The 25,564-nt window shown below is 35.7% G+C and overlaps 5 protein-coding genes across 9 annotated transcripts; 2 read left to right on the plus strand and 3 right to left on the minus strand.

Annotated features, from left to right (window-relative positions):
• Window positions 1-840: 840 nt before the first annotated feature.
• Window positions 841-2,364, minus strand: LOC106329486. 3 transcript variants are annotated; one of them, XM_013768145.1, is made up of 5 exons: window positions 2,210-2,364; window positions 2,018-2,056; window positions 1,706-1,855; window positions 1,449-1,537; window positions 841-1,150 (listed from the first exon to the last, which is right to left on the minus strand). In XM_013768145.1, the coding sequence occupies exons 1-4, from the start codon at window positions 2,286-2,288 to the stop codon at window positions 1,470-1,472; spliced, it is 336 nt and encodes a 111-aa protein (XP_013623599.1). In that variant the 5' UTR covers window positions 2,289-2,364; the 3' UTR covers window positions 841-1,150; window positions 1,449-1,469. The 3 variants fall into 3 exon arrangements, with proteins under 3 accessions (XP_013623599.1, XP_013623600.1, XP_013623601.1); XM_013768146.1 differs by having other exon boundaries at window positions 841-1,142; window positions 2,210-2,363; XM_013768147.1 differs by lacking the exon at window positions 2,018-2,056 and having other exon boundaries at window positions 2,210-2,361.
• Window positions 2,365-2,434: 70 nt separating this feature from the next.
• LOC106329484 (chaperone protein dnaJ 10-like) lies at window positions 2,435-4,759 on the plus strand. Of its 3 annotated transcripts, none has more exons than XM_013768142.1 (9): window positions 2,435-2,530; window positions 2,756-2,876; window positions 2,991-3,050; window positions 3,182-3,264; window positions 3,365-3,530; window positions 3,619-3,748; window positions 3,849-4,186; window positions 4,271-4,369; window positions 4,487-4,759. In XM_013768142.1, the coding sequence occupies exons 1-9, from the start codon at window positions 2,493-2,495 to the stop codon at window positions 4,577-4,579; spliced, it is 1,128 nt and encodes a 375-aa protein (XP_013623596.1). In that variant the 5' UTR covers window positions 2,435-2,492; the 3' UTR covers window positions 4,580-4,759. The 3 variants fall into 3 exon arrangements, with proteins under 3 accessions (XP_013623596.1, XP_013623597.1, XP_013623598.1); XM_013768143.1 differs by having other exon boundaries at window positions 4,271-4,351; XM_013768144.1 differs by having other exon boundaries at window positions 2,480-2,530; window positions 2,788-2,876; window positions 2,955-3,050.
• Window positions 4,760-5,201: 442 nt separating this feature from the next.
• LOC106336429 (MATE efflux family protein 4, chloroplastic-like) lies at window positions 5,202-8,681 on the minus strand. Its single transcript, XM_013775263.1, has 14 exons — window positions 8,080-8,681; window positions 7,817-7,911; window positions 7,622-7,730; window positions 7,473-7,528; window positions 7,187-7,242; window positions 6,903-7,041; window positions 6,698-6,835; window positions 6,551-6,619; window positions 6,345-6,455; window positions 6,110-6,238; window positions 5,939-6,016; window positions 5,789-5,860; window positions 5,627-5,689; window positions 5,202-5,547 (listed from the first exon to the last, which is right to left on the minus strand). The coding sequence occupies exons 1-14, from the start codon at window positions 8,516-8,518 to the stop codon at window positions 5,449-5,451; spliced, it is 1,653 nt and encodes a 550-aa protein (XP_013630717.1). The 5' UTR covers window positions 8,519-8,681; the 3' UTR covers window positions 5,202-5,448.
• Window positions 8,682-14,287: 5,606 nt separating this feature from the next.
• On the plus strand, window positions 14,288-16,525 carry LOC106330010. The gene is made up of 6 exons (XM_013768581.1): window positions 14,288-14,805; window positions 14,929-15,319; window positions 15,541-15,802; window positions 15,914-15,964; window positions 16,046-16,224; window positions 16,457-16,525. Exons 1-6 carry the CDS (start codon window positions 14,288-14,290, stop codon window positions 16,523-16,525), a joined length of 1,470 nt encoding a protein of 489 aa, XP_013624035.1.
• A 352-nt stretch (window positions 16,526-16,877) lies between these two features.
• On the minus strand, window positions 16,878-20,402 carry LOC106328916 (auxin transporter-like protein 2). Its single transcript, XM_013767458.1, has 6 exons — window positions 19,996-20,402; window positions 19,712-19,897; window positions 19,488-19,600; window positions 19,171-19,354; window positions 17,906-18,003; window positions 16,878-17,743 (listed from the first exon to the last, which is right to left on the minus strand). The coding sequence occupies exons 1-6, from the start codon at window positions 20,152-20,154 to the stop codon at window positions 17,032-17,034; spliced, it is 1,452 nt and encodes a 483-aa protein (XP_013622912.1). The 5' UTR covers window positions 20,155-20,402; the 3' UTR covers window positions 16,878-17,031.
• Between the last annotated feature and the right edge of the window lie 5,162 nt (window positions 20,403-25,564).

Here is a 25,564-nt window from a genome sequence, read left to right on the forward strand (position 1 = left end):
TGATCTCGCGACTCTGTTTTTTTTTTTCCTCCAGATTGTTGATTCCCTAATTCTGGGTTTTAATTTAAAGATCAGGAATTTCGATGATTGTTGTTTTCTCTGTCACAAAGAAAATTGAAAATAAAATCATAAACATTTCCGTATACGCTTATATAGTGGTTTGGCATTCGGTTTTACCTGGTTTACATTTTATCTTTACCAAATTCTAAGTGAATGGTTTAGTGTAAACCAACCAAAAATGCCCTGTATTTCCTCTGTATCTCAGTCTCACTCTAATTGTGTACGATATGGACACGTTCACACGTTTCGAATTTCATCATAACCGAAAAGCATGTCCCTTTGCTGCTTCACAAGCAAACAGCGCAAAGCCTACATTTTATTTTTCTTTTTTTTTTGTGGTAAAAAGCCTTCACAATCTTACTCGTCTTATTCTCGATTCGCCTACTAAGAGCATCATTATCCCAAAGATCCGGTCTCTTAATTATTTTTTAATATTTTAAATAGTAAATATGAGGTTAAGAGACTTAGTTAAGAGACCCGAACATTTATGTCCTCCAAAGCAAATCTCTTAATTAAGAGTTCTTAAAAAAACATTAAACATTTTTTTATTAAACTTAAAATTTATTGATTAAATAAAACATATTAAAAATAACATTTTAAACATAGATTTTTAAATAAAAACATTAAAACAAAGATTAGTAAAATAAACGAAATAATTTGAAAGAAGCATCGAAGAAAACTTGTTTACAAACTTATTTTCAAGAAAAAACTTGAGTAGGAACTTGATTAACCAACAATGAACTTGAGAAGGAAGAAGTAACTTGAGAATAAACAAACTTATTTTCAAGAAAGAAGTAAATTGAGAAGGAAGAATTAACTTGAGAACTTGTGAATACTAGTTTCATTTATACAAGTTTCTAAGACATGTGAATACTAGTACTTACAAAAACATACAAGTTTATAAAGGAACATAAAAGAGCGTAACAAACCCTGTTTTTCTAAGACTGATGTTCTCCATTTTGTACAGGAGGGTTCAGAATAGTGACGGTGTTTGAGTACGGTGCTATTGCAATGATCCTGATTCTGCGCTTGGTGGGGGTTATAGGAGGAGACGTCTTGCTCAGCGGGTTAGGCATGTTGCTCTGCAGAACTTGAACCAGAATAGAGATCAAAGGAAGCTTTAACAGACTAATGAGTTGTATTAACATGTGAAAAATAAAGCAAATGTTTGTTCATTGTGAATAGGTTTGGTAGATCATAGAAAACCATGCGTCTTGTGCAGTTTTACAGTCCATAAAAAGCAATCATATAAGTATATTCGTCTCCTTATCCAACAACTCAAAAGATCGAAGACAAAGTCTATGAGAATGTAGAAACGAACGTAGTGGTAGTGATGCTTGAAACGTCATGTTAGAAGTTATGCCGCAAAACTACTTAAAAGAACGCACCTGACAACTTTTGATGCTGCTTCATATGCCTTCAGCAATTCTTGTAACTTTTTTCCCTTGTGCGGTTTTGCTCAAAACCTGAATCTTATCTTTAACAGACCCACGATATCCATAGTTCAAATCATCACATAACATTGAAATGTCTGATTTATTGGCATTCAAAGTCAGCTTCTACATGAGTGAACATACGTTTTCCTCCTATCTTTTACCACCAACTTATTGATCAGATGAACGAGAGAGGAGAGTAGATAACATACCAATAGCTCCAGCAATAAAGTGTACCAAGTGCCCGCCTAAGTTGGGATGAGACTCTTCAATCCATTTCTTAGTGGACTCAATAACACCAAAGTAAGTTGCTCCAGTGGCTAGAGATCCAGTGACTCCAGGAGCAATTCCCCTATAAAAGCCTATAAAATTAAAGTTAGCAGAGAAACAAAAGAGCAAATAAAAAAAACAATAATCAGAGCATTAGAGAAAAATATTTTCCGTTCAAATTCACAGCGCAAACATGTATAGCCTAGGCAGTGATGATAAGTAGGATAGTAAATCACACATAATCCATCACCAACCCAAACAGTCCTTAGCATTTGTGGGATGCTCTTCTGTCTTTGAAATCAGCAAGTGAACAAAGGTTAGAGGTGATTTAGTCCGTAAGAGTTCATAGTAATCATACAATTAGGTTTACTCTATCTTTCCTAAGATTAAAACAGAGTTTCTACGACGATTCGATTCCCGCTGCAGAGAAGATAATCGGCACTTACCGAAGAATTGATCCTGAGTGGCTTTGATTTCGATACCCTGAGGAGGAGGTTGCTCGCGAATCGGATCCTTGCTCGCCATATTCGTTGTGCAGAGAGAGAGAGACACGAAGAAGGAACACACAGCTCCTCTGCCTCTCACACGCCTACACGTGGCAACAAGAGACGCCTCTTCTTGACCCAAAATAAGACACTGTTCTTATGTAATTATGTACTTTTTTATTTTTTTAAAACCAATATTAACATAAGAAAAGCATTAAGGGATGGGGATAGAGGTGCTCTAAATATGGACACAGTGCTCCCATTGACACATCTGCACGACCAGTAAGTTTATGTTTCCTCTCTCTGTGCTCTTATGTCTCTAGATGCATGCATGCATGATGATCTAGCGACTCGTTTTTTTCCAGATTATTGATCCCTAATTCTGAGTTTTAATTCATAAGATGCTGAATTTCGATGATCGTTGTTTTCTCCGTCACAAAGAAATAGCAAAAATAAAATCATAAAAATTTCCGCATACATTTGATTTATCTTCACGCGTGTTTTCAGTCTTGATTTCATGTTTTGGTCTCACAAGGAAGGTATGGTGAAGGAAAATGAGTATTATGACATCTTATGCGTCAAAGCTGATGCTTCAGATGCTGACATTAAAAAGGCTTACTACCTAAAAGTATGTCCCTTTTTTTTTCTATATATCTTTTCTGTAATCAACAAATCATCATGGAATCTCTCCGGTTGTAGTGTACAGTGTTTTGGAACTTTATCTGGTTTGACTCTATCTCAGGCAAGAAAAGTTCATCCAGACAAAAACCCTGGAGATCCTCAAGCTGCTAAAAACTTTCAGGTGATTACAATTTTTTTTTGTCACAATATTGCAACTCTTTCTTGGGTTTTTGTGTTTACTGGAACCTTCACAAACTATTTTACACACTAAAGTTCTGTTGCTGTAATGTCGTATCCTTTTGTAAATGAAAGGTATTAGGCGAGGCTTATCAGGTTTTGAGCAATCCGGAAAAGCGAGCAGCTTATGACAAATATGGCAAAGAAGGTGTCCAACAGTAAGTTGGTGTCTCTTTCCTTTTTTTTTTTTATTATCTAATACCCTTTAAGTTAAGAATGTTATGAACTGAAGGTGGTTCAATTTTGTTTTCTTTTCAGGGATGCAATGGTAGATCCTGCAGCTGTATTTGGTATGCTTTTCGGAAGCGAAGTCTTTGAAGAATATGTTGGGCAGCTTGCACTTGCTTATTTGGCATCAATCGAAGCTGACTTAGAATCATATGAGCCTGATATCAGAAAACAAATTCTTCAAGACAAGATCAAAGTACATTGTTTTTCCTTTCTTCTTTATTAACAACTCAGTGATATGTTTATTTTTTCTTTCATGTATTGTGTATGGGAACTGGGTGCAGGCTCTGCAGAAGGAGAGGGAAGACAAGCTCGCTGCAACGTTGAAAAACAAACTCGAGCCGTTTGTGGAAGGACGAACTGATGAATTTATCGAATGGGCAAACGAAGAGGCAAAGCGTCTTTCTTCTGCCGGTACAAAAACCTTTCTTTCTTTCTTTTTTGCATTAGATGATTAGATCTATGGAAGAAAATGTTTATGTAGATGGTCCATGATCTAGCTTTGACTCTTCAGGTTTTGGGGAGGCAATGATGCATACAATAGGCTACATTTACACAAGAAAAGCGGCTAAAGAAATGGGGAAAGACAAACGATATATGAAAGTGCCCTTCTTAGCGGAATGGGTGCGAGACAAAAGCCACCATATGAAATCTCAAGTCATGGCTGCTTCTGGTACTGTTTCGTTGCTTCAGTTGCAGGGTGAAGTGAACAAGTTGAATGAACACCAAGGTGATAACAGAGAGGAGCATATTCAGAAAGCCATTGAAGCTAAAATGGATGCTTTGCTTCAGTCTCTTTGGCAAATCAATGTTCTCGACATCGAATCCACTCTGTCTCATGTCTGCCAATCTGTAAGTCATCTTACATTACACAACCATTTTTTTTTTTTTTTTTAGTAATAAATAACATTGTTGACAATCTTGCTTCTCTCGCAGGTGCTTAAAGACCCAAGTGTTTCGAAGGATGTTCTTCGAGGTCGAGCCACGGGACTGAGGAAACTTGGGACGATCTTCCAGGTGGGCAAAAACAAAAGGGTTGGTAACTTAAACATAAAAGAAAAGCTCAATGCGTTTAGATTAAATATTGGTGCTTTGTTTCTTTAGAGCCAAAGTATAAAACAGTGAATCTCTCTCTATTTCTGTGTTTGAAAGGGTGATAAGAAGCCATACACCAGAGGAAGCAACTTGCGTAACGAATCCGACATGAAACAAGACACCGGAGGTTCTTCAAAGGCAATGTCTTGAAAACTCCAATCACCTTCGCCAGAAAAACCGAGAGAACCCGGAATTGGATATTGCTGTTTCTTTTTTCTTTTTACTTTCGCCAGCTTTATAGAGATTGTTATTGGAGTAAAAGATGATTAATCGGAGAGTATTATTAGAAGAGGAAATTCTCTTGAAAGTTTAAATGGTATTTTGTTTCGGACTGAGCTGGATGTCTAATCAAAAAAGATTTTAAATGGATGGTTGATATAGTTGGACAACTCTTCTATGTCATTGAGATCAAAGAAGCAAGAGGTAGTATCATGTTCTTCTGTAAAAGTACTCAGCAACCGTTGCTACTTTGAAAGGTTGAAGTGGATGAAGAGTTTGTATTTCAAGTGATTTTTACCAATTATGTTTCGACTTGAAATTGATACTATACTGCAATCCATGTGTTTATGTTACTAATCGTTGGGCTCTGTTATAGGATCAAGCCGATACATGAATAAATTTTCAGCAGCCTATGAAGCTGTTTCGTTAGCGTACAAACTTTTCCTGCAGTTCTTGTCTTGTGATACAAAATGTGTGCCGTATTAAACGTTGCAATACATGTAGCTACGGATCTACGGAACTCTCGCACCCGTAGCAAGAATCATACCACTAGACCAAACATGCTACTTGGTTCGTCTAAGGAAAACATATTATTTATCAAATGGTCTTATAAACACTCATAAATCTCAAGCAGCAGAAGAGGAGATCGGACATGGCTGCAAACAGGGCCATTTATGGCAAGACTTTCCCATTATTCTGTTCTTCAAGAATACAATATCAAACATAGTTTCGTTGATCTACAAAGCTGTTTTCTATTCCCTTTAGGAATTTTATTGTGATGTAGATGGTGACGTTCTGAGCTAAGCAGCTTTCACTTTCTCTGCATATCTGCTTGTATCTTCCGAGTAAAGTACACCGTCTCGCGATAGAAGACGTACAAGGGCTAGAGAAAATCGAGCCTGTAATAATTCATGTTAGGAGAGCAAAAGCTGTGTGTGGGTTATATGGCTTAGTAAAGGTGTAGCAAAAACATTTTACCCATTGAAATCCCACGAGAGCGAACCAGCAGCCTCTCAAACCAAATCCTCCATTGCTCAGAAGCTTTTAGTCAATTGTAAACAATGCAAAAAGAAGAGAGAGAGTTACAGACAGAAATCTATTTTGGAATTCAGGAAATTGAGGCTAAGAGTGAGTGATTACCATAAGTAAAAGCCCAGCAACAGCCAAGCATCCAGCAGTTGACAAGCTGATATATCTAAGATCTCTTCCAGCCTCCATTTTACAACAACAGTGTTAGCTCTTTTGGATCAGGGTTTAGACTATGAGACACAAAAATCCAAACTTACTTACCAGTAAGGTGCCTTCTAGACTGAGAGTACTCGGAGTGATGGATAAAGCAAGAAAATATGGTATTATGACCTTGTGCATCTGTCACAATATGTATTTCGAAACTTGTCGTTCTTGAAAATGCGTTGCCGTGACACAATGAAAAAAATATAAAGGAAAAGGAAAAGACAATACCTCCAATGTGACAACCTTGTCGTGTGTGAAGATGGTAGGGAACAGCCACGGAATTGCTGTGCCAATGGTTCCTACTACTATTCCAAGTGTAGCACCAATGATAACGAGTGACTTCAGAAGCATTCTGGCCTACAGACAACAGCGCAAAACAGAGATGCTTTTAGAGGTAAAAGCAAGAAGAAGATATACCAATGGTATCCTCAGCTGAGTATATTTTCACCAACAACGGGCTTACTTTAGGCAAATTGCGATTGATTCCGAATAACAACTCAGGCATAAAGGACTGTGCAGTTTGAGAGAGAGGCTCCCCCAAAATTGTACAAATGTTATATGTCTGAAGCATAACCTAGAGAGACCAAAAGAGCCGAAGAAATGTCATAGAACAAACTCAAAGAAGGAGACATGGTTAGTGTTGAATATATATATACAAAGATATATCACCTGATGAGCAGCTATCACGCTTGTTCCCATTGATGTAGCAAAGTACACAAGGAGCGAATAAAACAAAACCTAAAGGGAGGAAACACACAAATATCATCTACGTATAAAACAACCTTGTTGCAACTGAATGTCAAATGAAGTAGTAACCTTTGACATCATAGTCATAAAGACTGGGGCAGCCAGCCCAATGATGGTAAAGAGTTCACTTGGAGAAGGAACACAGAGTGAGAAAGCGTTGTATCCTTTCTTATTCAATGCGTCCATCATCATATAAGCTGCAACAACCTATAACATCTCGAATTAAAACCATATTGTTAACTTTGAATGGAATCTCTTATAGATTTCAGCTTACTTGAGACACCATAGTTGCCCAAGCTGCACCTGCTATACCGTATCCTAGAAAGGTGCATAAGACTAGATCGCCAGCACCGTTTATTGCACTAGCAACTGCCAGTGCCTTTAAAGGTCCCCATGAGTCTTTCATACCAAGGCTGAGACAAAGGATTGAGAACGTAACAGTGAGATATAATCTCCTCTGGGTACTTTTAAGGCCCCACAGTCAGAAGTGTGCGACAATGCTGAAACTTTGGACGTGCAAAAATGCAATGTGGAGATGAAAATGAGGTATAAGGGGACCTTGCACTTTGAGCAACCCATCCAATGAGGACAGCTGGCCATGCTAAACCACGAATCTGAGAATGAAAGAAAATAAAAACAATCGTCACTTCAAAGGAAGAAAGAGGAAAGTCACTTGAAATTCAAGTTTTCCTCAAGAATTAACAACACTCAAGGCTATCAAACATACTATATGTTTATACGCACATGGACCAAACATACTATTTTTCTTTAGTCATAGAGCCACCAGACTAACCAAAACCACACAACATTAAAATCTGAAAATTTACAACATAAGAGAACAAACCTGAACATATGTATTTGCCGCCGGGACAATCTCAGCATTCTTTGCACCTGTAAAAGCTGAAAGAAGACTAAACCGTCAACGGTCTGTTGATTTAGTACTATTCACAAACGTGTTACTGTTCAGCTTACAAATAAAATATTTATTGTTACCAGCTAGTACCCCGGAACCAAATAGTCTTGTAAACGCCATCATCACGACTCCACAAGCCAAGCCGATGAAAAGCAAGATGGATATCTGATGTTGTACCTCATCTTTATCCTGCATAACCACTATTCTATTAGGAAGTTGCTAATAAATGTGAAAAGTAAACATATCTCCTGAATATTCAATTCTAATAAACTGACCCCGCGAGCAAGAGAGGTGGCAACAAGATTTGAAGTGGCAACTGAGAGGAACATGAAAGTATAAGACAAATAATCACAGACGACGGTTGCAGGACCTGTTTCATCCATAATGAAATTTAGATTACTGTTACTTGAACTAGTAACCCCAGAGTATAACATTATAGTAGTAGGAAGAAGGCAGTAGCATATTCTCAGTTGGGAGTAGAGTGTAACAAATCTGAGATATAGTATGAAATCAAATGTCCAGAGTCTAAAGACATCACCTAAAGCAGCGAGTTCGACAGAGCTTCCTTGACCAATGACGGCGGTGTCAATGAGACTCATCAAGGGACCGCATATCCACAGTCCAGCAGCAGGTCCCGTAAACATGACTATCTCTTTCATCTGTCCCCAAATACTCTGATCTGCTAAATCATCTATCTTCTTCACTTCTTCTACTTCCACCTCAGCCGCCTCTTGTACAAGCTCAGTCACCTCCTCCGTGTCCCGTGAAATCGAGCCATTTCCGTTGACTCCATCAACAACAAGCTCCTGATTAGGACTTGAACAGTTTCTTATAAACTTGTGAGACTTAACAGAGCTCCTGAAACTCGGGAATGGAGGCTTACATGCCCTTAAATTGATTGGAGATGGGAATGGCAGCTTATGGTTAGAAGAAATAGGGGAAAAAGTGAAAGTTAGGGTTTTGCACTGAATCTGCATACTTTCTTTCTTCTTCCTCTGCTTTGGCTTGAAAGCTTCTCAGGCGTCTAACTGATAAAAAACCAACTCACCAACCAACTCTCATTCTCAATGTTTAATTACTTGCAACTTGTAAGCATTCGGTTTACCAATTGGTATGTAAACCGGTTCTCCAAATTGAAACCCGCCAGTGATTGATTGTTATTTATTGCTGCAGAAGCCGGAAAACCGGGTTTTAATTGGTCCAACAATTGCCCCCCTCCGACAACTAATACGAGAAGCAAAAAAGGTGAAAAATTGATAATAAGGCAATGTGTGATTGTGGTTGCTCAAAAAAAAGAGGCAATGTGTGATTGTAAACGAGTCCAACTCTTTGTTTTGGTGTCGGAGACAAAAGACAAGAAGATCTTTTAAAATAATGCATCAATTCACTTATGAGATAACTGACCCTACTTTGTATTCTTGCGACTTGCAAGTTGCAAGCAGTTGCGCCTTCATCCCATTTGACTGAATCCACGAGAAAAAAACTTACGGGCTTTTTTCTTAGGCCCATAGAAATAAAATTTGGACCTTTTGTCAACTGAGATAATCCGGCCCAACCAAAAACCTACAAAATTCGTAAATATTGAGTTTGATTTGGTTTAGCCCGAAAATATTTTAGATCTGGTAGATCTTGATTATTGGGAGATTCTTAGGGTGGGATTTTTAGCGTAATATAAGAATCTGTCTCTTAACTTTTAACTAAAAAAACTAAGAACCGTCTTTTAAAACTCTTATTTAAGAGCCGGTTCTTAGCTTTTTAATTAAAAGTTAAGAGACAGGTTCTTATATTACGCTAAAAACCCCAGAACCTTTCAATAATCATGTTCTTATCTGTATATTTTAAAGTCCGGTCCGACCATATTATAATTTTTTTTTAGGTTTGCTGGACTTCTCAGAATAATTTATCATAAAAAGTAGGCTCATAAACAAAAAAAAAATTCTGCCATACTCTTAATAAGTCTAGCGTATTCTTCATTAACTTGGATACTCTCAAGCGTAACGGTTAAAGTCAAAAATACTACCTAACTGATTCAATTTCAACCGATCATTTGTCACATGTGGGTCTGCTTTCTAATTAGACTCACTCTCTCTGGGGATTCAAATCGAATAGAAAAGGGGACAGGGGGACGGATGGGGAATTCGAACTCTGTAAATACCCGCGACGTCCATTGTTTAAAATTGGATTAATACGAGAAGCACATTGAAGCCATTGGCAAGGAATCAGAAGTGTAACCTTCAAATTTAAATATTCCTTGTGTTATTGTTTAGTAGCCGTATTCCATATGAATCTCAGTTGTAACCGATGACGGATTTTGGGTTTGTTAATTGGAGTTGAAATCAGTTTCCATTTCTTCCATCTATTTCATATTATTTTTTAATTGAGAATTTGGGAACAACGTCTAGTGGATCCATCAAAAATTGGTTGAATAGAAGATGTTTTGGTGTGAGTTGAACTAGTGAAACTTAGTATAACTTTGCACAACAATAAGCGTACAGCTTGTAGAAATAAGTAAAATTGTGACCGTAAAACTGTATAACTTTGTCTAACCTGATTGGTAAAACCGTATGACTTAGAATAACTTTGTTTGTAAAAGTATAAAATATGATATAACTTGGCAAAACTTTATTGGTGAAAATGTAAAACTTAGTATAACCTAAGAGTTTAAAATGTACAACTTGGTATAACTTAAGTTTATCATTTTAATTTGTATAGGAGACGATGGATTCTTAGACGAACATACACTTTGATAATGAAGGATACTATACAAAGATAGGAGATGATTATGAATGGACTCCAAGCGACGGTCGATTGTATTCCTTATCTTTTAGGAGATCTTCGAAGGAAGAGATCACTTACTCGGCCCTAGTGGATAGGGTATGCAGAAGATGGCCATAGATCGAGCTAGGAAGAGCTAAATTTGAGTTACATTCCTTTAGTAGTGAAACCTAAGAGGCAATCATATATCTTAGATAATGAAGATGTGCTTTTTTTTATCTAACATCAGTGTATAAAGACCAAAGAAGAAGTATTCTGCATGTAGAGGATATCACGGAAAGGAAGAAAGTTTCCATAACTAAGCAACTTTCTAGAACTGAGAAAGCAAGTTCATTTGGCAGGAATTTTAGTGAGCATTTTCAAGTGGAATACCCAAAGTTGAAGGCAATCCTGGTGCAATCATTTTATATAATGGCATCGAAGAAGCAAAACAACATTGGGAGGTGCAAGACGCAGTGGAAAATGTTGTAATTCGAAATGAAGGAGATGTGGGTTTTGGTGGGGAAAACATGCATCATTTGGAGAACGTAGAGAAGATGGAGAACACGGAGAAGGTGGAGAACGCGGAGAAGGTGAAAAACACGGAGAACGTAGGTAGCACTGTGTGTAGTCGTGCTAGATATGTTGATCTTCCAGTTGTTGTTGAAAAAGTTTGACCAATGGAGGAATGGGAAGATGGGATGGGTATTGAGATGGGTCAAGAATTTTCAAGTAAAGAAGTTGTGAAAGATTTAATGATAGAACATCAACAAAGAACTGTTTTGGGATTGTTGTCTTTAACTCTGATACATCTCGATATGCGGTTAGATGTCGAGGAGCGGAAGACGGTTGTGAATGTATGTTAGAGCTACAAAGGTTAGGAATTCTGAAATGTTTGTGATTAGAAGATACACAAAAATGCATGCATGCTCAAGGGCAAAAATGCATTGTTTTGAACACACAATGGCCACTACGAATACTTGGTGATGCCTTTTGGATTATGCAACGCTTCATCTACTTTTCAGGATGTGATGAACTTAGTTTTCCGACGATTGCTACGTAAGTCTTTCTTGGTTTAATTTTAATGATATTCTCATCTACAGCTCTAACTCCAAGAGCATGTTCAACACGTACGAGCTGTGTTCAAGTTACTACGACAGGATCAATTGGTGGTTAAGTACAAAAATGTGAGTTTGGTAAGAAAGAGCTAGAGTACTTAGGTCATATTGTTTGTGGAGAAGGATTCAAGGTCGATAGGTCCAAAATCTCTGCAATGTTGGACTGGCCTACACCTACCACAATAACAAAGTTGCGAGGATTTCTTGGCCTCACTGGCTACTACCGCAAGTTCATCAAAGATTATGGAATTATTGCAAGTCATTTAACAAACCTCTTATGAAAAAGGGAATTCACATGGGCAAGGAAGCATACACAACATTTGTGGCACTCAAACAGGCACTCACCACAAAAAAAAACCTTGGCGTTACCATATTTTTCATTGCCATTCATCATTCAAACCGACGCTTCCGGTGATGGGATTGGAGCCGTATTGTCTCAGAATGATTACACTATTGCTTTCATGAGCCGCATGCTGGGGCTCTTCAAACAATCATGGTATACCTATGCTCATGAAATGCTTGCCGTTGTGATTGCAATCAAGACATGGAGGCCTTACATTCTAGGTCGACGATATATCATTCAAACTGACCAACGCAGTCTGTGTTACCTACTAGAACAATGAGTACTCACACCAGAGCAGAAGAAGTGGATGGGAAAGTTGGTGGGTTACGATTATGAAATCACATACAAACCAGGCCACACTAATTCTGCTGATGGTACTTTGTCTTTTGTTCATGGGAGCCCTACACTTGACGCTACTTTTGTTCAACCTTCAACTATTTGGAGCGACATCAAGGCTCTATATAACGATGTTATGTACTTGCAACGTATTGGACAGTTCGTCACAACAAACCCATGGAAACCGTACGAACGGAGAAATGATCTCCTCTGTTATCATAATCGGGCAGTTATTGCACCACAGTCAACACTAACAGCTCAACTCCTACATGAGCACCACGACACACCTATGGGAGGTCACTCCTGAGTCCTGCGTACTTACAATAGATTGGCTCAACAATATTACTGGCGGGCAATTCACCAAGCAGTACGATTTGCGAGGTATGTCAGAAAGCCAAATACTCATCTATTTCACCATTTGGGTTGTTACAGCCTATTCCTATACCCAATCAAGTCTGGGAAGATGTCTCCTAGACTTCATAGATGGACTTAAACGCTCTGATGGGAACACAACTTTGATGGTGGTTGTTGATCGACTTACAAAGTCGGCACATTTGATTCCACTCTCTCACCCATATACAGCTCGGACAGTGGCAAATAAGTTTGTGGATAACATCTTGAAACTCCATGGAATCCCATGTTCTATTGTAAGTGACAGAGATCAGAACTGAGGATGTCAGGAACACAACTGAGGATTTTAACAGCTTACCATCCACAATACGACAGTCAAACTGAGGTCGTCAATCGATGCATTGAGCAGTTCTTGAGATGTTTCGTTAATCACCATCCAAACCAGTGGAGTGCTTTTATTCCTTGGGCTGAATATTGGTACAACACGACATTTCACTCCATCAACGGGCATGGCACCATTCCAAGCAGTCTATGGACGCACACCACCACCTATTCCAGCTTATGAGATTGTCTCTACCATAATTGGATGAACAAATGGCGTCTAGAGATGAGCTATTGTCAGAGCTGAAACAACACTTGGTCATGCTAATAACAACATGAAGCAGATAGCAGACTCTAAAAAACGTGACGTATAGTTTGCAGTTGGTGACTGGGTCCTGCTTCGCATTCAACCGTACTGCCAGAAGACTTTATTTTTCAGGAGTTCACAAAAGCTGTCTCATCGTTTCTTTGGACCTTTTCAAATTGAAGCTCGTATCGCTGAAGTAGCTTATCAACTTACTCTTCCACAAGGTACAAAGATTCACTCAGTTTTTCATGTATCTTTGTTGAAGCCTTGGATTGGTGATGGTACCCCGAACATTGGCGTGTTGCTTCCCCTACGTAACAATGGAACATTGAAGCTTCAAGCTGAGCAAGTGTTACAAGTTCGATGGACTAACAAAGCAGGGGCAAGCAACGACAAGGTAGCTGACTTATTGATCAAGTGGAATAGAATACACGAAGATGATGCAACTTGGGGGGAATATGATCAGATATCAGCTAGCTTTCCAGAGTTTACAGTGAAACTTGAGGACAAGGTTCATCTAGAGGAGAAGGGTATTGATGGGATACAAGACGTTGACTATGGTAGGAAGAAGTGTCGACAAGGGAGAGACGACCTAATCCGAACTAAGGATTGAGTATCTTTATATTTCCTTATTCCTTTCAGTCCAGTATTTGCAAACAGGCCCAGCCCTGGGCTAAATCCCATAAAGCAAAGGCTTGGGGCGCCAAAGTTTATAAATATTTTAGGGGCAGATTGTACAGCGAGTTTCTTTAGTGCAGTGGCTATTATGTATCTTATTTCTTCTCTACTCCCGGGTTCGACTCTTCCTCCTACCATTTTTTCTGTTCGTCTATAATAAAGGCAAATTGCCAAAAAAAAATTATTGTTTAACTTTTGCCAATAGTCAAAAGAGTTGATCGTGAAGATTGATTTAACTTTTCTAACTTATTATATTAAATGATTAAAAACATAAATTACAATAATACCTATTTTGTTTACCCTACCAATTGACGTTCCATCTTCTCTTTTTCAACCTTCTTGTTTATTTTTCTCTGCCTATCAACCATATTCCATCTTCTCTAAATCTATGTAAGTTTTTTTTTTCTCTGTTCTTTTGTTTTCGTTAACTTTTGATTGTGATTTACTTGTTTTATGTTCTAGCATATGTAATCTATTGGTGTCTATTATCTAAATTATGTTTTTCTTTTTAATGTTTTTGAATTGTAGTCTCTAAAGAATGCTTCCAGGAAACAGAATAAGAATTCAATCAAGTGGAGCTAAAAATAGGAACAAAAAAGCAAGACAAGATGAAGTGATCAAATCTCAAGCCAATGCTATGCTTAAGTATGTCACAATAACTAAAAGTTCTAAACCTGATGAAACCTCTGAAGCTGAAGAGGAAAAAGAAGATGAAGAGTTTATTATTGAAGAAGATGTTCATGAGAAGAGTGAAGAAGAAATTGCTAGAGATGATGCAGATTGTATGAATGTGGACAAAAAACAATCTGAGAATGAAAACATAGAATCCCAAGAGAAAGTTGATGATATTAGAAGCTTCCATGAAGATGTTGATATGGATGATCTTGGAAATTGGAAGAAAATTGAACAAAGAATGAGAGATTATTTGGTTGAGAGAGGTCCACCTACAAGACCTCCAGTTGATTATCCTTTTCCAAGAGATGGTATTGAAAGATGTTTCACTTATTCATGTTATACAAGAAGGATGAGCAATGGAGAGAAACAAGACAGGAGATGGTTAGTTTACTCAAAATCTAAAGATAAAATCTTTTGTTTTTGCTGTAAATTATTCACTCATGAAACCTTTCCTCCTCTTTTGATAACTAATGGATATGATGATTGGAGAAATGCTTCACATAGGCTGAAAAATCATGAAACTACTTACAACCATATTGTTTGCATGAGCCGCTGGATTGAGCTCGAAATGAGGCTGAAAAAGAGTGAAACTATTGATAAGCATTTGGAGGAGGCAATTAACATGGAGAAGAAACATTGGAGAGATGTTATGTTGAGGATAATTGCAGGGGTAAAGACTCTAGCAGTAAGAAATATAGCCTTTCGTGGAAACAACGAAAAGGGCAGGGATCCAAACAGTGGAAACTTCTTGGCTTTTATTAAGATGATTGGAGGCTTTGATGAAGTAATGAAGGAGCACATTCGATGGGTTGACAAATGTGAAACTCAGTACCATTATCTTAGTCATAAGATTCAGAATGAGTTGATAGAATTACTTGCTAATGAGATTAAGATGGTAATCTTAAAGAAGATTCAAGAGGCAAAGTATTTTTCAATCATTTTGGATACTACTCCTGATATTAGTCGCAAAGAGCAGATGACTTTTTTAATTCGATGTGTAGATGTATCTACGGATTCACCTAAGGTTGAGGAGTTTTTTTGTCTTTCTTGGAAATCAAAGACACAACAGGAGAAGGAATTTTTACCACTCTTCAAAATGCATTGGCTGATCTTAAGTTAAATATTGGTGATGTAAAAGGACAAGGTTACGACAACGGGTCTAATATGAAAGGAAAGCATAAGGGTGTTCAGAAAAGATTGCTGGATATTAATCCAAGGGCATTTTACACTCCATGTGGGTGTCATAGTCTCAATCTTGCTCTTTGTGACATGGCTTCTTCAACTGAGAAAGCAGTTTCATTTTTTGGCACCGTGCAACGTTTATACAATCTGTTTTCATCAACCAACAACTGGGAAGTTTACAGAGAGATGGTGAAAGGTACTACACTTAAACCATTATCACAGACTCGTTGGGAAAGTCGTATTGCTAGTGTAAAACCAATAAGGTTTCAAGCTGTAAAGATATGAGAGGCTTTGTTTTACTTAGCAGAGAACAGTGGTAATCTTGGACATCGTAGTGAAGCTGAGTGTCTTGCAGAAAGTGAAACACATGGAATTGGAAGATTTGAGTTCTTGTTTGGCATGGTAATTTTGTATGATTTGCTTTATGTTGTCAATACAGTGAGCAAATCTTTACAATCAGAGGATATGGATCTTGAGGCTGCTATTATCCAGTTAGGAGGGCTTGTTGGTTCCTTGAAAGGCTACAGAGAAACTGGTATTGAGAAAGCAAAAGCTGAAGCTATGCAAATTGCCATTGACATGGAGATCGAACCAGCATTTTCTTCAAAGCCAAAGCGGGTAATAAAAAAGAAAAAGCATTTTGGTGAAGATGCTGAATTGCAAATAAACTTGGTTCGATCTGTTTTAGTTTGTAGGATCAGAGTAAACCATGTGCACTTTCCGTTTTCCCACATTTCCATTTGTTTCATGTGATGTAGGAACTCACGTTCGGTTTGATTCACTTAAAAAGAAAAGCCAAAAGAAATAGAAGGCATATTTCATTTGCCTAACAACTGCTTTGGCTCTGAAGAGGAAACGCATCAGAGGAGGTGAGAGCTACTACATCTATGGAGAGTTGGGTCATTTTGCAAGAGAATGAACAAAAGGCTGCTGTTAAAAGAAAAAAAAAAGACCTTAAAAAACGGTTTGTAGAAGGGTAAATCAGCTATCTCGCCGCATGCTATCTCTATATTAATATCATCCTCTGCATTGTCCATTTTTTTTTTAATCTTCTCTCGTGATGTTTTCTAAGACATGTGTTTATGGTGCTTTCGTGATGCGTAAGAAGCTGGATTCATATTCGTATGTTTTATTAAACTTTTGCTAATGAATCTACAATTCTCTTTGCTCTGTATTCGTAGCGTTCATACAGTTTTTTAGTTAAGAGTTTGCCGGGTCGAATCGTCGGGAGTATTTTGGGCGATGTTGTCCTTTTGACCAAAAAAAAAAAAGATACGATGTTGTCCTCTTTAATTTCCAAACATGAAAGACGATAGTAAAACTTGACGACCAAAATTGAAAAACAAAGAGCCTTGGTAAATATCTAAACAAACGAACCCGAATCTATCTCCTTGGAATACACCAACCGTGTCTGCTCATTGTTGCTCAAAGGCTACGAGTGTGGTTGACATGAGGATGACTGATCGGAGGAGGTGAAGCCATTACCGGTGGAGGACACTGGTAGCATTTCGTGAAAAGTCCGAATGTGTCAATCTGGTGAACAAAATTTATCATGCTGGCCCAACCACCAAACCCAAATCCAACTATGAACACCCACACCACAATGAATGCGTTGATGGTGAAAGCTCCTGTCCACCTTCCTAGAAACCTAGGCGGCTGCTCCACAGCTTTCTCACGTGCAGCGGATGAGCGGAAGGTGAAGATGTGAGCCAGCGCAGGGATGATGTAGACGGTGAAGCTGACGAGGAGTGATCCCACGGTTGAGTTAATGGGACCGAAGAAAGGGAATATGATTGCCAGAAACCAGATGGGTATAACCACAGGAAGCCTCGCGGCGGCTCTCTTGCACATGCTCCGGCACTCGTGCATGCCTATCAGCTTCTCCCACACGAAGTATAGAGGCGTGCAGGCGAACCCAAACGTGATGAATTGGTGGATGAGCATGAGCACCACTGCAAAGTCGCGGAAAAGGTTCTTTGGGAGGAGAGCGAATGCGTTTGAATGGTTTAGAAGCAAATCGCCAAACGCCCAATATACCGCAGACGCAGAAGGCAGCGTCAGCGTCAGAACGTACAGAGTCGCAAACAGGTAAATAGACTTGAACTTTTGCGGCTTCCACATCGCATGCATTATTTCTCTGCTCCAACAACACATGACATTCAATTTACATAATTAATTGAAGTAAATGTGTGAATAGAAAAACAAATAACGGAGTGGTCCTTTTCACCGATCTCTGTAACTCCGATTATACCCTTACGATACATGGATTAGTGGGGTTACGAAGGTAAAAAAATCATACACAGTAACAGCATGGCCACCGAATGTGTAAAGAATGTTTGTGGCCCCTGTGAAGTATAACACCAGCTTGCTTGGTCCCGAATGCTTCACTCCTTCTACCTATTATTATACCAATATTGTTTGTTACATATATTATTAAGAGAAAAAGACAAAAATAGCACTAAATCAAGTTTTTGTTCCCAAATTAGCACTCAAGGTCAAAAGTCACAAAAATAGCACTAAATGTTTTATCAAAAGTCACAAACTTAGGGTTTAGAGTTAAAGGATGGGGTTTATGATTTAGGGTTTAGGGTTTAGGGTTTAGAGTTTAGGGTTTAGGGTTTAGATTGTAGGGTTTAGGGTTTAGGGTTTAGAGTTTAGGGTTTAGGGTTTAGATTGTAGGGTTTAGGGTTTAGGGTTTAGAGTTTAGGGTTTAGGGTTTAGATTGTAGGGTTTAGGGTTTAGGGTTTAGAGTTTAGGGTTTAGGGTTTAGATTGTAGGGTTTAGGGTTTAGGGTTTAGAGTTTAGGGTTTAGGGTTTAGATTGTAGGGTTTAGGGTTTAGGGTTTAGAGTTTAGGGTTTAGGGTTTAGATTGTAGGGTTTAGGGTTTAGGGTTTAGAGTTTAGGGTTTAGGGTTTAGATTGTAGGGTTTAGGGTTTAGGGTTTAGAGTTTAGGGTTTAGGGTTTAGATTGTAGGGTTTAGGGTTTAGGGTTTAGAGTTTAGGGTTTAGGGTTTAGATTGTAGGGTTTAGGGTTTAGGGTTTAGAGTTTAGGGTTTAGGGTTTATGGTTTAGGGTTTAGGGTTTTGAGTTTAGGGTTTAGAGTTGAGAAATGAGGTTCTGGGGATAAGATTTCAAATTTTGAAAAATAAAAAAATTAAAATTTTCAAAGGATAAACTTAGAAAGGTGCTATTTGGTCCTTTTAGTTTTTGAGTGCTATTTTTGTGATATAAACTTAGAAATATGCTATTTTGGAGATTTGCCCTATTATTAATCTCAAACTGATTCATTTTTTTTTTTTGGAACAACCTCAAACTGATTCATATATCTGTATTATTATAAGTAATGTATCATTGATGCATTAAACCATGTCTGACACCAATGTATATAGGGTTGGGCAAAAGTGGTCCCAACCACATGTTGCTTGAAACAAAAGGGCCAAAAACACAAGGAAGAAGACAACTTTTTTGATGTTTTTGAGTCCCCTTAAGTTACAACATCACCAGCTAATCTATCTAACCGTATAACTTACCAAAACATAAAAAGTTCCTTCAGTAATTAATTTACCTGACCATGGAGGATGGAGGCAATGGTGAGGTACCAAGCAGTGTAAGTGGTCATCAAGAGTCCAAGAAAAGACCAAACCCTGTAGTTGTGGAAGGAAGGGATGAAGACTGTGGTTGCACAACATGCCCCAAATATGTATGTCCATGTCCTCTTATCCAGATTGTCATTTATGTAATATATGTTGCTGCACATTCATTCATTGTTCATTAAAATCACAACATCATCGATCTCATTAAAATATATATATATATATATGTGTGGGTTGTAATTTTTTTTTACTGATCAATAAAGAGTTTGGGATGATTTGTAGTAAGTACCTGGCACAAGCTATGAGTTGAATGACAGATCCAAAGAGAAGAAAGGTGCAGTTAAATGCTAACCCGACATTCCTCCAGTGCTTCCCAAGCAATCCATCAAGAACCTCGAACCACTTCACATTGTAAAAAAAAATTCATGTAATTAGTATATATATATATATATATATGTTTTCAAATGAAACAGGATGTAGAAAAGAGCTAACTAGAATAATTGATACTGTTACCTGAATGACATGGTTTCTGAAGTTAACTTTCTCTCTCTCTTTCCTTGTTCTGTATTCGACATAAAGAATGCTAATGAGGTATGCAGTCCAACTACCCAAGAGGCCGTAGAAGAGCTGAAACAGAATTCCTGACAGCATCCCTAGCTGTGAAAATGAATATGGAAGCGTCAACAGCACTTGCGCCACCTACAGAAAACAGACAAATTCATCAAGTTACACAAAGTGAGAGTATAAAAACGGATTTTTTTTGTTATCATCTACAAAATACAGTATATGTGTCGTACCTGGTTGGAAGCGCAGCTGAACCAAGCATCATAGACAGAACCGCCATGCCAAAACAAGTTGGAAAGCTTAGATTTCATGTCTGAGTCTTTCCCTTCACTCTCCATCTCCACATAGTTCCCAACAACAACGGTCTCCACTGCTTTCTCACCGTTCTCCATTGCTTGTCTTCTCTTTGTGTAGAGACCAATACTAGTGAATGGAGAGAGAGAGAGACACTAGATAATATATATAGAGAGAAAGGAATAGAAGAGCGAAAGTTCAAAAGAAAAAAAAGAATATAAGAGTGTGATTGTGTGTAGACAGAGAGGGAGACAGGAAGTAGTATTTCAAGGCAAGAGGATGATGAGCAAAGACCAAGCAAACTCCCCTTCCTTTTGTTCTTGATAGCTACTTGTGAGAGATTTTGTTTTGGGAGTTACAACATAGAATCAAATTTATACTACTCCCTCTTCCATAATATTACATATTCTAGGAAAAAAAATTATTTTAAAAAGATCTATTTTTTACATTTTCAAGACATGTTTTATTAACTAATTGCAAATTTCAAAAAACTTAATTGCATTTACTGAATTGTTATTGGGTTAAAATTATGAAACAAAGATAAACACAAAAATATGCAAATTTAATGTGTTTTATTAAAATGTTTGAAAAATCTAGAATATGTAACATTAAAAAACAGAGGGAGTATACTCTATATACTACTCTCGGTTTTGCCTCTCTCTCTCTATGTTCTTTTTTTTTTGCTGTAAAAAGCTTTAAAGTAGACTATTTGCCAAAGTATCCAAAATTTATTTAAAGAATACTGTGTATTCAGTATCATCCTACTATTAATTATCAAATCTAAGAAACAAACATATTGTATACCACCACCATTCACCAATATTTACTTATTCACGAGAATTTATTACAAAATAGGTAGCCTAAAAGGGTAAAATAGTAATCAGTGTGTTATTTTGATTTTGGGAATGAGATGTGTATAATTGAAGTCCCTTTTAAAACAAAAAAAATATTCTATCCGTTTCAAAATGTTTCATATTTTAAATTTTTCGTACATTTTAATAAAAGATATTAAATTTGCATATGATTTTTTTTTATAACTTTAAACCATAAAAATCTAAGAGTACAATTAAGTTTTTTGAAGTTTGCAATTAATTAATAAACATACATCGAAAATGCAAAAAAATAGATTTTTTAAAAATAATTTTTTTTCTAAAATATGTAATTTTACGAAACGGAGGGAATAAGTATAAATAATGTCTCCGTCAAAGATTTTTAAGACAGAAAATCAAAGAATTGAAAATCAATGCCGCGTTATCATAAGCCGATGATGAAAACAGGAGTGACTCTATTTTTATTATTTTAACTCTGTTTGTTGTTTTCTTAAATGGTTTTATCGGTAGATTAATATCAAAACAAATTAGCCTAATCACATGGTTTAACGGCGAGACACTTTTTGCTCGCACGAGTGCGCTTTCGATTCTCGAGCAAATGATTCGTTCAATATTTTTAAGCTATGCCTATTCGTTAAGTTAAAACATTTTCACTTGGCTATGAGTTGAGTATATTATGCTATTACAAATGTATCATATAATCATATCTATAAATCTTCTTTCGCATGATCATAACTCGTCTGGTATCAATGATACGATATAAATTTTTATAAATGTATATTTAAATTTTTGAAACGAAAACAAAAAGAAAAATCTGCAATGTAGTACATTAATATTCTCCCATGCTTCGAACAAAGATTGTAAATATCGATGTTGCTTATAGAATTATGTACTTGTATTTATTGATCTAGTTCTACCGTTGGATGATTTAAATGTACTCCCTCCCTCTGCACTACTACATTTACAGCTGAAAATAGTGGGCTGTCAACAACAAAATAATCACTTAGATGGATGTTTGCATAAAGAAAACTTCACTCTTGATATTTCACAATTTTCACTGATGACCAAACATCACGGAAAACATGTTACCCTACTATTGTTTTATGTACCAGGGTAGAAATCAAGAAGCATAGATAATTGGGATATATTTTAGGTACACGATAAATAGGTAGGATAAAATAAAATTACAAAAGAAGAGAGAATATTAATAAAGTAGACCGAATCATTGCTAGAAAACAAGCGTGGTCGCTTTTTTATAATAAGAGGGAACTTCGCTTTTATGTTCTATGTGTTTCAAAGAAAAATGTTTTCTCACATGCCCCATTCCCCTCTATGAATTTGTGCTCTTTTTTTTTATTCCTTCTTCCGCATTTAAAAATTATGTACATATATTAAAAAATCATTAATTTTTTATATTTTCTAAACAAAAACATCATTAATTATTTACCTAACCACAAATTAATCAATAATAAAATAGAAAATATATTATCATTGGTCATATAAGTGTTAATAAATTTTACGTAAAAACTGAAAATATCATATAATTTAGAACATAAAAATTTCTCTAAAACGACTTATATTAATAAACGGAGAGAATATTATTCTCGGTTGATGTACTCTTAATTTGTTCCGTAGACTAATATACATATATGTCAGCACTTTATTTATTTTGATCTATACCACATTTCTTATACATTTGAGTTTTGATTGATAATAATATAGTCACCAAATAATGTACACTCCTGACGTCAAAAACAAAAATACACTCAATAATGATCATTAATCATTATATATATATAGCAAACTAGGAGTATGAATGGTGACCAGGGAACGGTTAGGAATAATGCATTCCCTAATGTTCCTAAAAAAAATCACCATTCATAAGGAATAATAATTCCCTCTCATTCCTTTTCATTCCTTTTTTTGTAGAGAATTTAAGAACAAAATTATTCCTTGTTAAATTTGATAAGGAACAACCATTCCTTTTCATTCCTGATATTTTGTTTCCGTACATTCCTTTTTTATTCGTTCCTCTTAATTCCCGAATGGTCACCAGTCAGACTCTAGATGAATTTAAAATTCATTGTTTTGCATCATTTCATATACATTAGACATATTCGTTATTTACGACCTTATAGCATCATATTTCATAATGAGTTCGTCTTTTCAATGACTAATAGAATAAAACAAAAACACCATTGCTAGAAATAATGACAAAAGAACATGCAATGAGTCTTTTACCTCTTATTTTATTGAGATTTTTCCAAAAAAAAAATTTCCAGACACAAAACTGTTTTTGTCGACATTATTAGTCGAACATATTAATTATTTACGAAAATAATCATTATAATTTTTTTAATATATAATACCTCAAACATCATTACCATTTTTTTTTATTTAGTTGCAAACCATCATCATCAATATCATTAACCATCATAAATAACCAATATCAAAAACCAGGTTCTCAATGTCTTTTAAGTCTGTTTAATATATCATTCTCATTTCTTACACATAAACTCTTTATCTTGTATTTTCTTTCTAATTTCATTTCAAAAACTCTCAAATATTTGATTTTAAAATTACATTTTCATTTAACTTCCTAAAATTTAATGATTTTTAGTTATTAACAACTAAATATCTTCCATTCATTTTAAATTAAAAATTATAGATGCTGAAAAAGATAAAAACGAATCTCACCAAATCTAGTAACTATTTATTAATTTTGAATTCTTCAAATCCATTTTGTGAATAAAATTTCTGGTGGAAAAAATATTATGATTAAACTTATCTAATCAAAATATACAAAAATAACATAGAAAAATTCTTCTCTGTTTTATTTTTATATAGAAAAAATGTCAAAAATACTACATTCGTAATACCACTTTTCGTGTTTACTTTAACCATTTTTATCCTCATTTTTAAAGAGTAAAAAAACATTTATAACCATATGGTTAACTAATCTAGATTTAGAGTTTAGAGTTGAAGGGTGAGTAGAGTTTTTGGAATGTGGAATTTTGGATTCTAATAAATATATAAATAAATACTTAAAAAAAGTTTAAATTTAAAAAAAAAATAGTTTCAAAAATAATTTTTTGAATCAAAAAAACAAATTGAAAAACAAATTCAAAACAAATTATTAAAAAATGGAATTTGAAAAAGTATAAAAAAATGGAAAAAGTATAATTCGAAAACATAATTTTTTATTTATTTATTTATTTATTTAAATATTTTTTATTATATATATATATGGTAAGGGCATAAGAGTGTTTAGTCTCTTAATGATTTTTTTTTTCTTCAAAATGTCACTTTAGTGGTGGTAAACATGAATAATGGTACCAACAATGTAATAAACATGAAAATTACCTTTTTATATATGACTTTAAATATTATTATTAAAGATATTTTTTTTCCTTTTTTTTTTGTTTTTTTTTTGTCATGAAGATATTTTTTTTCCAATTCAGTCTTAGTTTGTATTAAAAAAATAATAATATTATTTTTATATTCAGAAAAATAAAAAATTTATATTTAAAAATACTAGCATTATACTATTCGAAATACATTAACATTTTTTATATGTTTTTTTTAAAAAATAACATTTTATTTATAGAAATACGTAAAAAATCTTTTCTTTATAAGCTGAGAATTAGTTTTAGTTGTGTGTGTGTGTGTGTGTGTGTGTAATAGACAAGGGACAAGAGTTTATTTATCTTAACAGTAAATATGAACAAAACTTTATGAGTTTGTTCTCTTTTGTCTGAAACTGATTAGACACGGTCAAACCAAAAGCTCCTTTTTAATCAAATTTTGTGAGCCCATAGATGTTAATATTGCCTCCTGCGCCACGCCTTTTAGCACTAACCATAAAGACAGAAAAGCTTATGATGTTCCATCATAATTTATATTCCCATTGTTTGTCATCAACCACAATCATTTTCAATTTTCCTTGTGACCTCTTTTTACCAGACAATTTTCAGAGAAGATTAAACTACAAGCATTTGAAATAGAATAGTTTTATGTTTCCCACAAACATCTACTATTATTATTATTTTTACAAAACCTGTAATTTGAAAACTAGTTTACAGCTTGTGAAAATAACCGAAACCCAGTAAACAACTACTCATGGCATTTTACCCAAACTAATTTGAAAGTACCGGTTAAAGTCAAGTTTATTTTGCTCCTCTTAATCCTGCTTCCTCAGATCCGGTTAATCTTTTCAAATAAAAATGAATCAAACGCAAGTTTTGTAGTTGGTTGGTGTTATCGGAAGTTGTATTTTTTCACCATTTAACTCATAACACAAGATTTTGACAATACTACCTATATACTTTAGATTTTTAGAATCATTATATCAATTTATTTTCATAGAATTCTATAATAAGCAAAATTTTCTCCAACAATTTCCAAATTTAACAAATCTCTCAAATTTTAAAATCAACAAACTCTATATAAATCTAACTTCCGCTAACACCTCCTTTTATAAAGTATATGTTTGTCATAGGCATCATCAATGGACTCCTCCATGGGGATCCTCAATACCATTCTAGTGAAAGCATCTATATTTCTTTATGGGATTCCTTCATAGAATTTATCCAAGGTGTTCCAATGATCACTTTATAGATGGCCGGATGATTGACGACTGCGAAGTCCACGATCTTTGTGACTCCTTCGGCCATGACTG

The sequence above is a fragment of the Brassica oleracea genome, chromosome C3 (genome assembly GCF_000695525.1).
Source record: "Brassica oleracea var. oleracea cultivar TO1000 chromosome C3, BOL, whole genome shotgun sequence".
In the NCBI taxonomy this organism is placed as follows: domain Eukaryota; kingdom Viridiplantae; phylum Streptophyta; class Magnoliopsida; order Brassicales; family Brassicaceae; genus Brassica; species Brassica oleracea.